The sequence below is a fragment of the Diospyros lotus genome, chromosome 15, assembly GCF_014633365.1.
Source record: "Diospyros lotus cultivar Yz01 chromosome 15, ASM1463336v1, whole genome shotgun sequence".
Taxonomy (NCBI): Eukaryota; Viridiplantae; Streptophyta; class Magnoliopsida; order Ericales; family Ebenaceae; genus Diospyros; species Diospyros lotus.
In genome coordinates, this window is record NC_068352.1 from 20,353,194 (window position 1) to 20,369,847 (window position 16,654).

Genomic DNA, 16,654 nt, shown 5'->3' on the forward strand with positions numbered 1-16,654 from the left:
GTTCTTGGGGATCTGCAACCCCAAGGACGCCCCGTTTGCAACACAGTAGGCTGCTTATGAAAAAGGCTTGCACTTTTAGGGGCGTATTCACATTGGGCATTTCTCACTTTTGGTTTTAGACCCATTTCTTGGCTCTCATAATGCAATTCCAGTTCATTGAACTATGAAGTTCAATCTATTCCTTCTGGGCCCAACTTGAGTGCTGGTGAAATGGGCCGTTGGGATGGCTGAACTGAGAAGCAGACTAAATGAGTCATTTCCTAAAATTAATCATTGGAACTTGCAAGCTCTAGTCCTGATTTTAGGAAATATGCCCAATGTGAATACTCCCATCAGTGGCATGGATACTATAAGATAAGCTCTAGTGGCTATCTTCCTCTCCCTGGATTCAAAATCTGGATTTTGTTTAACACGCATCATAGACCGAGCATCAACAGAGATTGTCACCTAAACCATGCCTGTGCATGTCCAAACTCGCATCCTTTTTTGGCATCAGGTTTGAGTTGATGCCTATTGGCTGCCTAGGAAGCCACTTCAATTACAAATACGGCCATCCCTTGCCAAATCATCAACACAAACTATGACCAGCTAACTCCAGTGGGGGTTGTTATTCAAGTTTTGCATTGAGTGGGGCTGGATATTCTAGAAGAACTCGGACATATTAGGCAGTGGAAAAGTAGGAAATAAAAGGCTAATTGCATGTAATTTTAAGTGAGGGGTAGATAGGGTATTCCGGTATTCCTCATTGTAACTCACACTTCTTACGTCTATAAATAGGAGGCATGGGGTAGTCTGTTGAAGCCCTGATAATTGAGATCATTCTCATTGATTATAGAGAGCTGTATTGCTAAAGAAAAGATAGAGAGATATCTTTGTAATCTTGTAGTGAGGGTTCTTGATTGTTTCAGTGATATTGTGAGGTGTGCGGGTGATTCATCTGTACTGTTTTCATCAAGATTATAGTGGAATGCTCTCTCTCGGAAGGCTGGATGTAGAACTGGTTTAAACCAGTTCAAACCAGGATAAATCTCAGTGTAGTCGTGTGGTTTGATTGCTCTATCTTTATCATTTGTCAAATCTTTAATTTTCTGTTTTTGTTGTTTTGTTGAATCAGTGAGAGAGTGCTAAAGAGTGATTATATTTGTTGGTTTATTGGGTGGTTTCTTGGACCGACAGTGCTCCCAATTGTAACAGGGGTCTTTTCTGGACTGCATGTTTCATGAACCCTTATTTCAGTGAATCATGAAAACCCCTCTGCCCTTAGAAACCATGCAGTCTCTCTTGTCACTGGCCTGTGCTGATGACTTCTTGTTTTCCTGCTGCTTACCCCCTCCAGGGAAGTGAGAGGACTTATTTACTTATTGTCTACTTTAATGGGACAGAAATCCAGCCTCAACTGAGAAAAATTCATACGGGGTGGTTTGAGGCCATCCCTTTCTTTCTCCCCCATTCACTGAAGTTGGGCTAATGAAAGACACTGAGAAACTGACCCAGCCATCATAATTCTCTTATTTAGGCACACAAGTCTTTGCATGCTAACCGTGCACATGGAAAAGGGTGCAAGACTCCAACATCTGTGATCTGCCTAACCCTAACACATAACCCATAAGAGAATCGACCCTCTTCTTTGAAGTTGTTCTCTTATCTTCTTGGAAGCTGGTGAACTGACCGCACCTCAACCTTTTAGTGACAGATCGTTGGTACCCTAACTTTCATTCTATAATCGCAATGGTGGGATTATGAATTCCTTGGCTGATTTACCTTGTTGAGGGATTTTCCAACTGTGCTGGAAATTTGTCCTCATACTACCTTATTAGTTACTCATCCCTACTCATTGCTAAGACCTTGTTGAGTATGGCCTACAGCTTAAGAGAGACACTCTGATTCCTGTGAAATAATTCCTACTATTTTTGACAGTTCTAATTTCCTTAAAGACACTTGTTCCTCGCTGTGTCCTTGTGCACTTTCGACCTTCATTCTTGAAAACCTTGGTATTTACCTAAACAAGTCCTTAACAATTATAGGATGTATAATGTCAAATGCATGTTTTTTCCTCTTTAATAGTTTTTTTTTTTTCCCAGCAATATTTTATATGCTGTTTGAGTTTTCTGGCTAGCGATTCTATTTTTGAAGTTATGATGCAGACGCTCGCAGTTATACCTTTCAGTAATGTTAATTTTTTTCATTCATCTGCCCTTTGCCTGCTTCTCTCTTTTTTTCTAATGTGAAGTGATTCTATGCCATGTTAAACAAGTTGTAAGGTGCGTCAATTGTATATTACCGTATTTTATAGGTACTTTCTTTCTTACTTACTGGACTTTATTGTGGGAACTCTACATTTAATTTTTTGAACTATTAGGATATTTTAATCTAAATTATTATTACTTATGTGGGAATTTTGTGCCCTTTCACTGCATGAGAAAATTTCCTTGTACTGGAACAGGTATAAAACTGAGAAGGGTGAAAAGCTGGAGCCAATTGAAGAAGTGACTATTGAGGTAAGAACTTCTTTGTTTATAATACATGCTAGTTCTCTTGGCTATGGGTTCAGAATCTTCAGTCAGGATGTTGTTCCACCAGGTAAATGAAGAGCATGTGGGATTAATCATGGAAGCCTTATCTCACAGGCGGGCTGAAGTGACTGACATGGGTCCTGTACCAGGAAATGTTGGCAGAACTAGAATGTCTTTGACTTGTCCATCCAGGTTTACAGTTGCTTCATACACTTGCTTTCATCATTATACAGTTGCTTTCATCATTCTTACTCCTGATTTTTTATTCACTCTTGATATTTATTTTCCTGCTAATTGCTTATTCTTCCTAGCTGTTTGGTTCCTTGTTATTTGAGATTTGCTTTTCTTAGACAATTTTTACTTCATTTTTTGTGTTATCTTATTTGTCCTTCCTTAGTTCACTAGGACTTATTTGACATGGGTAATTTTTGTCTGATATCATAAGCACTGTTACTGGGAATTGCGATGCCTCTTATAGGTTTTCATTTTAGGCTTTGGAATGATTTGAAAGAAATATCTATATACTTTGAGAAGAGAGGATATAACAAATGGAAATTGGCTTTCTGAAAGAATTTCTTTTAGTAATTAAGCCATCTTCTACTTAGTGTTTTCTTTTTTTAATTTCAATATTTTTGTTGCCACGGGCTTCCTATATTCTTTCTATAAAATTTGAAATTCCACTGTTAGATTAAATTGATGGTGTATCTTATATAACAAATAACATACTGCTTCACATATCTTTTTCTAGTTTGGCAGCCCTTTCTCATGACCTTTTCCTTCATCAATCTTCTTTAAAAAAATGTATATTTGTTTAGCATTTTCTGAACTGTTTCAGATACTGGTTCATTGGAGTTGGTTGAATTAAAAAATATGTTATGATGAAAACTATGTTATGTTAAAAATTATGTTATGGAGTTGGTTGTATATACTGCATAGCACATAAAAATTCTTGACAAACACAATCTCTTTTGCTTCTCAAATTCCTCGTCTAAGACTTGCATATTCGATAGCTAAGCTCCTAATAAATGGACACTATTTTTGATAGTCTTTTCTCCAATAATTGCAATTGTAGTACTCATGCTTCTTCTTTTTTTTTTTTTTTTCTAGTTTAGATAGAACATTGGTAGTTTTTCTCAATTGCTTGCACTTCCAATCAATAAAACAATATATTGCTATGCATGCCTAATCCCAAGACCACTGGATGTAGCGGAAGAGCCATGCACTCCCTGCATTTGAGTGTCACGTGCTATGGATGTCTAATCCCGAGACCACTGGATGTAGCGGAAGAGCCATGCACTCCTTGCATCTGAGTGTCACGTGCCAATCATGTGTCTATGCAATATATTGTTTTATTACTTGGAATTGCAGGCAATTGAGAAAAACTACCAATGTTCTACCTAAACTAGAAAAAAGAGCATGAGTACTACAATTGCAATTATTGAAAAAAAGATTATAAAAAATGGTGTCCATTTATTAGGAGCTTAGCTGTCGCATATGCAAGTCTTAGACAAGAGGAATTTGAGAAACAAAAGAGATTGTGTTTGTCTAGAATTTTTTATGCGCTATGCAGTATATACAACAAGAATCACAATCCTTATTCCCGTTTGATGAATCTAGCTACATGAATTCTAGGTCTACAATCATCTCTCTGTTGCTATATTCTCTATAAGGTCATTTATCCTATGTTTGCTCGAGTTTCTCCTTTTTTCATTGTTAGCGCACAATGAAGCCATGTCAGGTCCAACGGATCTGACAAGTATATCTCAAGAATTCTGCAAGGTGTAGGAGAGACTTGATCTGAGAGAGGGAAGAAGAAGAAGAGAGAGAGAATTTAGAAGAAAAATTCAAGATTCAATTCATTTATATCTTCTTCGAGTGAGATCAGTTTGTATTTATACTGATCTCACCAACCAAGTGGACAATTTAAATAGTTCATGCCAAAATTCTATACAACCGTTAACTACCATGTGCTACTACTACCTTCCTGCCTCTCTTTATTTAGTAAGAACATGTTGGGCACATGACAGTTTACTCACCCCATGAAACATTTCTCGTCCTCAGGAAATACAAAGTATACTAGCTACCCTAGGGAACTGTGTGAGCAAATCAGGGAGATATTCCCATGTGTTGTGGTCGTTATAAAGATGAGACCATTTCACTAGCACCTGGGTTACGGGCTGCGTGTTTTGCCTGATGCACACTGCCGCTTGTACCTTGAGGCATACTTGCACTCACCTGTTGCCCTCCAACGCCTTCCTTCAATAGTGACACATGGAACATCGGATGAATATGGGAATTCTCCAATAGCCGCAGCTGATTTGCCACCTTACCCAATTTAACCTCAATGGGAAATGGGCCATAGTACTTGGCGCTTAACTTGGACACTGGTTTTGTAGTCAATGCCTAGACATGGGTTGGCCTTGGTCTTAGATAGACCTCATCTCCTACTGCAAACTCCCTCTCGCTTCTTCCCTTATTAGCTTGTTGTTTCATTCTATTTTGAGCCATAGTTAAATCTCTCTTTTGTTGTCCCAAGATTTCTTGCCTTTGTTGGAGATCATCTTCTACAGCTGCCACATTGGTAGTCTCCTGAATAACAGGAAGTAGGGGGGGCTTATACCCAAACAGAGCTTCAAATGATGACATCCCGATAGAAGCGTGGTGGCTGGAGTTGTACCACTACTAGGCTAGTGATGGCCACTTGTGCCAACTCTTGGGGTGGTGGAAACATAAGCACCTCGGGTAGTTCTCCAAACATTGATTGACTCTCTCCGTTTGTCCATCAGTTTGGGGGTGATAGGCTGATGACATGCTTAGCTTAGACCTAAGGGATTTTAGTAGAGCCTACCACAATAGACTAGTGAATACTTTATCACGGTCAGAGATGATGGTCTTTGGAGTCCTGTGTATCTTAACAACCTGATCAAGGAATACTCTAGCAACTTCTTGCGTGGTGTATGGGTGAGAAAGGCTCAAGAAGTGAGCAAACTTCGTGAACCTGTCCACCACCACTAGTATGCAATCTTTCCCTTTCGATTTAGGTAGCCCTTCCACAAAATCCATTGACAAGCTCTCCCATGCTTGGCCTAGAACAACTAAGGGTTGTAACAATCCGGGGGTAGTTACATTCTCATGCTTACATCTCTTGCAAGTATCGCATGCCATCACAAACTTAACTATAACTTCCTTCAATTTAGGCCAGAAGAAGAGCTGCTTTACCTTATGGTATGTGTTTTGAATCCTCGAATGTCCTCCCAGTGGGGACTCATGGAGAGTTTGGAGTATCCTTTGCTTGATGTCCTGTCTGTCCCCAATCACTATTCTTCCTTTGTATTGGATCACCCTATTCTTAAGCGTGTATCCTGGTTTGTTGGTGGGACTCAAGATCAGTTACTCTAGTAACCCTTTGATCTGCTCATTGAAATCATAATTGGTGGCCACCTCTTGATACCAATCTAGTACCAAGGCAGTTATGGCTATTGCTTCTCTCTCCTCCTAACATCTGGACAAGGTGTCGACCACTAAATTATCCTTCCCTTCTTGTATTGTATAGTGTAGTCAAGACCCATTAGCTTTGCCGTACCGTTCTTTTGTAATTGAGTGTGTAGCTTCTATTGAAGCAAAATCTTTAAACTTTGATGGTCAGTCTTGATTACGAATTGAGCCTCTTCTAACTAGTGCCTCCACTTGTCCACTACCATCAACACAGCTACAAACTCCTTTTCGTAAATGCTTAGCCCCACATGTCTAGGGGCTAAGGCTTGGCTGAGAAATGCTAGGGGCCTTCCCTCCTGCATTAATACCGCCCCAATTCTAGTCTCACAGGCGTCTGTTTCCAGCACGAAGGTTTTGTTAAGTCAGGTAGGCCCAACATCGGGGCCTCACTCACAGCCTTCTCGAGTTGTTCAAAGGCTGCTTCAGCCTGAGCATCCCACTTGAAACATTTCTTCTTCAGTAATCAAGTTAAAGGCCTACTAATGATCCCATAGTTCTTCATGAACCTCCTGTAGTACCTTGTTAGGCCTAGAAACGCCCTCAAGGCTTTAAGAGTGTTAGGCCTCAGCCAAAACTGCATGGTTGCTACCTTCTTCGGTTCTGTGCTGACTGCTTGGCCCAAGATAATGTACCCAAGGTACTCCACCTACCTTTGAGCAAAAGCGCACTTTGACCTCTTGATATGCAATCGGTTGACTCTAAGGATCTCAAAGGTAGCCTTAAGGTGTGTCAAATGTTGGTCAAAGGTACCATACACCAATATATTGTCAAAAAATACCAGGATGAAGTTTCTCAGGTGGGGTTCAAAAATGTGATTCATCAGGGATTGGAAAGTCCCTGGTGGGTTTGAAAAGCAGTTTTGGGTATGTCTTTAGGGCTCATTTGAATCTGGTGATAGCCAACTCTTAGATCAAGCTTAGAAAAAATGGTTGCATCCCTTAATTCATCTAGGAGGTCTTCAATGAGTGGAATTGGGTATTTGTCTTTGATGGTCATGGCGTTTAGCTGGCGGTAATCTACACAGAAATGCCATTATCCATCATTCTTCTTTACTAGCAATATCGGGGGTGCGTAAGGACTGTGGCTAGGTTGAATTAGGGACTGTGGTAACATTTCTTTAACCATTTGCTCTATTTGTGTTTTCTAGGCTGGGGGGTGTCAATAGGCTCGTGCATTAAAGGGTTCAGAATTGAGTTTCAAATTGATGGAATGGTCATGGGTTCTAGGAGGAGGTAGAGTTGTTGGCTCCCTAAAGAGATCCTCATATTCAAACAAAAGCATATGAAGTAGGTCGAATTGATTTGCCTCCCACTCTGCTTGAGAGGGGCAGCTAACCACCAGCAAGAGTTCACTATCTCTCCTTTGATCCTCCTCCTCCCTTTCTTCCACTGCATGTATAGAGAAAAGTTGGGTCACCTAAGTTAGTTTTTGCCTGAGCATCTTGTGTAAATGCTTCCCCGTGATCATCTTGCACACTCTGACTTCCTTGTTGCCCACCAATGTCTTTCCCTTCCCTTCTTTCTCAAAGGTTTCCTCCATTTTATTAAAATCGAAGCAGATGGGGCTCACTTGCTTCATCCTGTCTACCCCCAAGACCACATCATATCCCCCTAGTTTTAATAACCTCAGATCTGCCTCGAACTCTTCACCCTGCATCTCCCAACGGAAGTTAGTGCAAGCTGACTTGCTCATCACCTTACTTCCATTAGCCACTGTTAGTGAAAGTGGTTGTGTGCTAATTAGTGAGCACTTCAATCGCTTGGCAGTACCTTCATCCAAAAAACTGTCATTCGTCCAAAAAACTGTGGGTACTCCCACTATCAATGAGGATCAAATTACTTTCTCTTACCTTCCCTTCCACCTTGATAATTTTGTTGTTGGCTAGTCCTCTCAAGGCATGCAGAGAAATCTCCCCATAGTCTTCTTCTCCTTCTTCAGGCATATCCAACATGTCTTCCTCTTCTACATTTTCCTCTTCTCCTTCCAGTAAAAGCAATTGCTTCTTACATTGGTGCCTGGGGAAATACCTAGCAATTGCTTCTTACATTGGTGCTTGGGGAAATACCTATCCCCACATTTAAAACAAAGATTAGCCTGCCTCCTCTACTCTACTAACCTATCCCCTTTTGTTTTAGGGCCTGGAAGTGGTAAGCTCCTCATCCCTTGCACTCCTTTCCAATTCTCCCTTCCTTGAATCTTTCCAATGGGAGTTAACACATTGTGTGTTCCTCCCCTGTTCATAGATAGTTGCTTCTTCATGAGCGCTACCACTGTCAGCTCATGCAACCGAGCACTATCAGTGCCATGCTTAAGGGAATGTGGTTGCAACACCTTCACCTTGGGCCTTAACTCCTCATTTAATCCACTAATAAAACTGGATTTGAAATAAGCCTTCATAAGGTAGGGGTTATGATTGAACATCAATGCCTTCAGCTCCTCAAACCTCCTCTAGTACTTTGCCACCGATCCATTCTGTTTGATCTTGTTAAACTCCTCCACCACATCCGTCATTCCTCTCTCCCCAAACCTCTCGCAAAATCCTGCTACAAATTCCGCCCATGGACATTTCCATCCTTGGTACCAATCATCCCCAATGTCGTTAAGGTAGGCCGCAGCCATGGTCACCTTCTAGTGCTCAGGGACTCCAAACCACTCAAAGGCCCTCTCACATCTTCTAATTCACCACCGAGGTGTACTTCCATCAAACATGGGGATATCCAATTTTGGCATTGGTATCCCCGAGTGGCCAAGGCCTCCATTCACCCCTTGCCTTCAACCAACCACATTCTCCCCCATTTCCCCCAGCTCCTCCCCAATCTCAAAGTTTCCCGGTCTCCTCTGACTCATCCCATGGCCAAGAAGGATCGGATCTGCTCTTTCCCTAGGAGGAAAATCTGGGGAGAGGCTTACCGGTTGTTGTCGCGCAAACATGACCATGAAGCCTTGTAGCTGCTCACGAATCTGCGCTCTTGCTTCTTCTCGGATTTGATTGACTACACCATCTAATTTGCGATCAGTGGAGATGATCACCTTGTGATTACGATTTGATCCCAATTCTAGCTGATCCATCCTCGCCTGCAAGTCCAATACCGTGAACCGAATTGGTGTAGTTGGGCCTCCATATTCTTCATCCTTGTGCTGTCTACCATCACCGGATCTTTCCTACAGTGTTGCTTGGCTTGGATCGCTCTGATATCAAATTGTCAGGTCCAATGGATCTGACAAGTATATCTCAAGAATTCTACAAGGAGCAAGGAATTTTGGAGAATTGTGTAGGAGAGACTTGATCAGAGAGAGAGAGAGAGAAGAAGAAGAGAGGGAGAGACAAAGAATTTAGAGGGGAAATTCAAGATTCAATTCATTCATATCTTTTTTGAGTGAGATCAGTTTGTATTTATACTGATCTCACAAGCCAAGGAGACAATCAAGTGGACAATTTGAATAGTTCTCGCCAAAATTCTATACAACCACTAACTACCATGTGCCACGACTACTACTACCTTCCTGCCTCTCTTTATTTAGTAAGAACATGTTAGGCACATGACAAGCCAATGCAAATGTTTTGATTGAGCTTATCAGTTTAATTTTCTATCCAAAAGGCTGTAGTATCCTCCCTAAATGCGATGAAGATGGTTTGGTCTTGTGAGAAGAAGACCAATAGATGCCCCTATATGATGAGGAGAGTGGATTTTGAATACAAGAAGTTTGTAGCAAAAGAGGTAGCAAAAGATGAAGAAAAACATAGTGGGAAAATTATGCTCGGCATTATGGAATACAATAGCTTTACAGAAGATACGGTTATAGATAGAAATGATTTGAAAGCAAGAATTTATGTAACTGACCCCATCATCAAGTGCCCTATATACTTTTTTAACCTTCTTTATGTTTGTTGCTACTCTGAAATATATTCTGTTTGGTCTGTTCTTTTTGGTGTAATGTGGATTTTGTCTGTTTGCTCTGTAATCTCAGGGGGCTGGTTGGTTACAGGAGTGTATTCAGCAGTGATACACGTGGCACTGGGTTTATGCACCGCGCTTTCCTGAGTATGCTTATGCTTCAATAAATTCTTGGCCATTTATTTATTTTCATGATTATATAGATCCCTTTCTTTCATTGATTACAGATTCCGGTTGTTCAACTTGATAATTTGGTTTATACTGAATTATAGGGCTTTCTTGAGTTCAGTTACCAACTTGTCTGAGCTATATGTGCAGCTGATTGAAGAATAATACTTAGTCTACAAATATAGCTTGAATGATTTTGACCAGTTTAACAAATATTATTTAGACTACAAGATTTAGCTTGAATGATTTGTACCAAGTAATTAATCTAATTTTGAAAGTACTTTTCATCTATTTTAGAATTGTCCTATTGAGCATCTGAGTGTATTATGTCATCATATATCATTGGTTATTGGGTGGTTTTTACAAGCAGTCATAGTCATGGTCATGATCATGCCCCTAAGCTCAGATTCTTCTTTCTTATTTTCAACCTCACAACCCCCTCTTCCTCCACTTCCTGGGGTGTGTGTTTTCATCTGCAATTTTTTAAATCAATGCGCTTTTGGAAACATTGCGATCTCTAATGATTATGTTCTCTGTTTTTTCACAGCATATGAAAAATATCGAGGGCCTCTTGGAAATGTCAGAAAAGGAGTACTGGTATCTCTTTCACTTAACCTTTAAGATTCCAGTTGGTAAATGAGATTTAATTTTTTTGTTCTACTTCATTTTCACATTCAGTTACATATGATGATCATAGAGCAAATTATTTTTTAAGGATTAATATAGTTTTTTCATTATCATTTTCTATAAAAATTTCCAAATATACCTTATTTCAATGTCAACACACTTTCTCATAGAAGATGCATGGGTGGGACATATATGATAGTATGATACTGTCTTGACATGACACAAAAACCTTAAGAGAAAGTAGGATTGAACAACAAATAAGTATAAATGTTTATATTTCAAAGACATCTATATTTTCATCATGACAGAACTGTATAACAAAAATATTTTCCACATTGTTTAAATTGAAAAGGAATTGTAAACAAAAAGTTTCAAGTTTGTTCTTGATATCCCTTTCTGTCAAATAAACCTAAGTTTGAGCATTTGAGGCTCTAACGTTTTGAATTATGAAGCCTAAAGGAATAAGGACTTGATAGATAGAAGTAAACATCCTTTTGATGTTAATTATTAGATTTCAAGTTGTCTATTCATGCTTCTTCTTCTTCTTCAACCCAACTAATTCCATGAGCCCATGCAAACTGTCTTGTCCACATGAGCTAGGAAAAGCTCCGCCACGTGGCAAGCGGAGCCCTCCAATAGCCACAAGGGGCACTGCATAAATCCCACCACACTGTAGTGGGCTGAGCAGCACGTCAACCACACGTGGTATGCAGGGCCACACAAGCCCCTGCATGAATCATGTCAGGCATGGCCTCTTCTGGAAAATGCCTTCCACACGTGGTCAACGAGTGTGTATTCATGCTTTAGTGTTGGCTTATTTGCATTCCAGTGAAGGATGCCCAGGTCCCAAGTGTCTGAAATATTATTAAACTTGAAAATATTAAACTCATTCAAGAACACATTTTAATTTTCCCCAACATGCATCCTAGGCAAATATAGTTGCTAACTTCTATGCCTTCGTACATCCTTGGTTGGAAGAAAAAACTTTTGCAGACTTGTTTGAGGCAAGCTGTATGACATCAAATCGTGCATTCTACAAGATTTTTTTTTTGGTATGTCATTCTAGAAGAGTTTATATGTAGACAACAGAAATATATGCATTGTTCAGGCCCATGGTTATGTATGCTATCCAATATTGATGTCTGACATGTGATTCATTTTTGTATGTGCAGATTTTTATTATTAGACACTTAAATTAAGCATTTTTTCACAAATGATTTTCTTAGTATGATGTTGAGCACTACTTACAGCATATGGATAACTAGCTTACAATATTCTGAATTGGTTGTTTGAGATTTTTTAGGCATCTATTGCTCAAAATAATAAAAAGATAAAAGTAAGTATATTCGGCGGACAACTATGTAACTACCAAATTTTTTTGGCAAATGTTCTTGATATCTGAAACAATTTATATTGCAGGTGAACTTCAGGTTTATTCGTTTTGATAATTTTGTGCACTTGCAAAAGGAAGCCAAGTAATCTTAGCTACATATTTGATTGTCTAACTTGCTCTTAGTGATCATACAGTCCCTGTCAATTCATTACAAGCTAAATTATCAACTTATTTTTTGGGTTGTACCCAAAAAATTGCCAATAATATTAATTGGAGCTAAAACTTCTAGTCAGAATTTGGGCCAATTAAAGAAGTTATCTAACTTTGCTAAGGGATTTGAAGTATGTTGGTCTCTTTCTTGCTAATCTACTGGCAATGTGGCTGTCCAATTTAGTGAGCGCTCTACCATTTTTCTTGATCCACTACTTCCTAGAAACCTCTCTTACTTTCATTGGTAAGCAAGCAATATGGTATTCAAGTCTTAACAGCGTTGAGCAGTATTTCCTTTATAATCATACAATTCACCTGCACATTTACATGTCCAATTTACTTATCCCTCTCCTGTGCCTGATACATGATGAGTCACTTCAAAAATAGGTGTGAAATCTGTATAGGATTGATTTGGCATTTGTTTTTTTTAGTGATTACCTCATTCTGGCTTCTGTTGTTAGCTGAGTTGTCTATTGTTTTTTCATTCATTCCACTCATTATTGGGTCTATTTATTACTTTGTATTATGGAAACTTCTTGTCTTAAAAGAGTATTTTGTATAACATACTTATGATACTTCTCCTATATTTGATAGAAAGGCAGCTTGATTTTAGATGCATTACGTATTCAGTTGAGGACCTTCATTGCTTGCAATTGATTGTGCAGGTGTCCATGGGCTATGGAACAATCACTTCTCATGCACTAATGAGTCTGGAAGCTCGTGGAACTCTCTTTGTGAACCCTGGGTTGGAGGTTTGTACTGCATATGATCAGTTCTTTGCTTCTCGTTGTTGGCTATTACACGTTGAAGCTACAGTTAGGCATGTCAATGGATGGGTCTAACCCAGAACCGATCCAGTTTCAGTCCATTTATTTAGGGTCTGGTAGTAAACATATATTAGATTATCCAGACCCAGTTTTAGATTCAATTACAGATATAATAAACGGTCTGGATCTGGATTTATACTTCAATCCAATTAGGATCTGGACCAGTTTAAAATTAAAAGAGATCGACCGGCCCTTTGTGACCAACCACATCTGAAGGACTCAAAACTCGTAAGGATAGTGATTGTCATTTTCTCCCATCTCAAATGCATTTCGTTCAAATTTCAAACCCTAATGCACTGCTGCCTATCTCTGTCTCAATCTATCTCACCTCTCTCGATCTCTCTCCATGATGATGAACTCTCTGTTTCTCTCCATTGGCTATTGCAATGATGAATCTGTCAACAGGTCTGGTTTAGATCTGGACTGGATCCGGTTCTGATCTGTTGCGGGTTTGGTACTAAATATATATCCAATTGCTTGGAACCAGTTCTGATTACAAATTTAATAAATGATCCAGATATGGATTTATTAGTTCTGACTTGATTAGGATCTGTTGACAGGCATATCTCCAGTTTTAGGTTCTACTATATGAAATGCTGTTACTTTTCCTTGTTGCAAGCAGTCGCCATTTAACTGATGATTAACGATGCAGCTTTTATTCAACTGTCATCAATATGTTTCTCATTTTCCAGGGCTGTGATCCCATAAGTTTCCTATATTGGTTATATCTTGTGTTTCTCTTTTGTTTAATTTCCTATGGTCAAGCTAACTCGTTTCTTCTTGGTGTCAGGCATATGATGGCATGATTATAGGTGAACATTCACGAGATACAGATCTTGATGTAAGCTTTTTCTTTTCACACTGGAATGTTATGTGGAGTTTTAAAGTTGGCTGTTCTTACATTCAATTCTTTTGTCACAGGTAAACCCTGTTAGAACTAAGGAACTTACCAATGTACGGGCTGCTTCCAAGGATGAGAATGTGAGGCTATCTCCCCCTCGCCTTGTATGTATCTTTCAACCCTTAGATACTTCCTGATGCTACTTTTACAGGTGCTAGGAGCCTAGGATATTCAATCTCTTGCAATACATAGCCAGTGTATATGTAGGCCGTCCATTTCATCTAATCTACAACTGTGATTTCTCATGTACTGCCATTAGAGACACCAAATTGTAGATTTGCAGGACGCATATTAGAGAGTCTATGGAAGAAAGTTTTAAGAGACATAGAATTCAACAAGTCATGGTTTCTTTCCTGCAATGAATTTTCACTCTCTGATTTAATGCAGTTAATATTGATTAATTCTTTCAACATATATGTTTCAGTTCTTTTTTAAACTGCTTTCAAGTACTTTTGGCTTGAAATTCAGTTATATGTAGAGTCCCTGGAAAGTGATGGAATGAACATAGAAGCTTAGTTCAGTTTCACGGTTGATGTATGGCTGCTAACACATTACTACTGCTTTGTCTATAGATGACCCTTGAAGAGGCAATAGGCTATGTTGCTTCAGATGAACTCATCGAGGTAGGCTTCCAAATGATTTGGTTTTTTGTGATGACTAGATTCACGGTTCAAGTTGTGAAACGTTGTCAGAGTAACATTGTGCTAAAATGCGTTGGCTGCTAATTGACAATGTTGTTTTGATCATCATCATCATATGCAGGTCACACCGAAAGCAATACGGTTGAGGAAGAAATACCTGGACGTAAACAAGCGCAAAGCGATGAGGCATAAGCCCAAGGACTGAAGCTGTTACTGGGAGGGAGGGGGAGGATTAATTTTTGACCATTGAGTCTATACGTACGTGGCTGTTATACTTGGTTTTATGTATAAATTTTCTTTTTTGATAATATGGATCCCACTTAATTTGATTAGGCCACACCTCAATTTAGGATTTATATAACTCCCAAGGTATAAGTTTATATGTTGTTATTCTTTCAAGGCATTTACAGGCGATCAATGTTGTATCCAATTTATATGAAATTCTGGGGAATAAGAAATTTATTTATGTTGACCTGAAAAAATGACTGGTCGCAGTAGTAATATGAAAATAGTGTTTGTTTGCATAACAAATGTAAAATTTTATGTACAAGAAGAAAGAATTGAGTTTATTTTCCCTTTTTTTCCTTTTTCTAAATTCCAGAAGTGGAAATCATCGTATAATGCGAACTCTCTTTTATTTTTGGAATATGCTTTCGATTTCAAAGCTGTTTCCACAAAGGCAACTTATGACCCAACAGCAGCAATCAGCATTGGTCTCTCTTGAGTCTTGTTGACCTTTGCATGGGACGGGAGGCGCAACGTCAAACTATAAAGAACACGTTCATAAACCTATATATTTGTGTTTATGAAGAGTCGAGGTCCTGTCTGGACGTTTTTGAAGATAATTTGGATTTGTTTTTTCTTTTCTTGTGTTATACATCAGTTCTCTCTAGACTAGGTCGATAATTAAATCAAAAAGATCAAGCTTTCATTTCAACAAATAAGTTCGTATTGTAAATAATTTTTCAAAATTTTTATATCAAACTAGTTCTCGACCCTTGTGATGCACGGGATACAATAAAAATATGTATAAAATAATAATTTAAAATATGAAATGCACATCATAACAAATTTAATATACTACATGAATTAATGAAGAAATAACAATTTTATTTCATTGTGATTAAAGTAAATTTTGAAAAACTTATTTGTATACAACATTTGTGGTTGAAGTTATTTGTTCATTCTCTTTTATCACATATTAGCATCTTCAATCCTTTTTTTTGATGCATTGAAACTTTTGTATTCAATAAATTGAATAATTCAGTTTTCGGTACACTAGAATCTCCTGTATTCAATAAATTGAATAATTCGATTTTTGGTATAGTAGAACCTGTTGTATTCAATAAATTGAATGTAGGTAGAGTAATAGCTTGGGAAAAAAAAATAAATTAACATAGTCAACTTATTAAGTCTTCGCTATCCTAGTTTTAATTGATAGTTGTATATTCAGTAATATTTATCTGCTTGAAGAATTAGCGTTGAAACTATCATTAACCATATTTATCTCTTGTTTAATGTGTCTAAGATATATTTTTTATTTTTTAATTCCTAAATATTTATTTGTTGTATTCAATAAATTGAATATTTTTTTTGATGCATTGAAACTGTTGTATTCAATAAATTGAATAATTCATTTTTTGGTGCATTGGAACTTATCGTACACATTCGGTGATATTTATCTGCTTGAAGAATTAACATTGAAACCATCATTAACTATATTTACCTGCTATTTTTAAGATATATTTTTTTATTTTTTAATTCCTAAATATTTATCTGTTGTATTCAATAAATTTAATAATTTATTTTTTGATGCATTGAAACTACTGTATTCAATAAATTAAATAATTCATTTTTTGGAGCATTGGAATCTGCTGTATTCAATAAATTGAATAAATCATTATTGAATAATTCATTTTTTGGTATATTGAAACCTGCTGTATTCAATAAATTGAATGTAGGTAGAGTAATAACTTGAAAAGAAAAATTAACACAGTCAATTTATTAAGATTTCGCCTTCCTAGTTTTAATTGATAGTTGTAC

At 38.1% G+C, this 16,654-nt stretch overlaps 1 protein-coding gene across 1 annotated transcript in view; it reads left to right on the forward strand.

The window, feature by feature from the left end:
* The window catches only part of LOC127791930 (uncharacterized), a 47,117-nt gene extending 32,000 nt beyond the window's left edge, over positions 1-15,117 (forward strand). The window contains exons 11-19 of the mRNA XM_052322119.1: positions 2,444-2,498; positions 2,581-2,705; positions 9,978-10,051; positions 10,620-10,669; positions 12,908-12,994; positions 13,860-13,910; positions 13,991-14,074; positions 14,543-14,593; positions 14,733-15,117. Of these exons, the coding sequence (XP_052178079.1) occupies positions 2,444-2,498; positions 2,581-2,705; positions 9,978-10,051; positions 10,620-10,669; positions 12,908-12,994; positions 13,860-13,910; positions 13,991-14,074; positions 14,543-14,593; positions 14,733-14,816 (661 nt within the window). The 3' untranslated portion in view covers positions 14,817-15,117. The remainder of the gene's footprint in view (positions 1-2,443; positions 2,499-2,580; positions 2,706-9,977; positions 10,052-10,619; positions 10,670-12,907; positions 12,995-13,859; positions 13,911-13,990; positions 14,075-14,542; positions 14,594-14,732) is intronic.
* Positions 15,118-16,654: the final 1,537 nt, after the last annotated feature.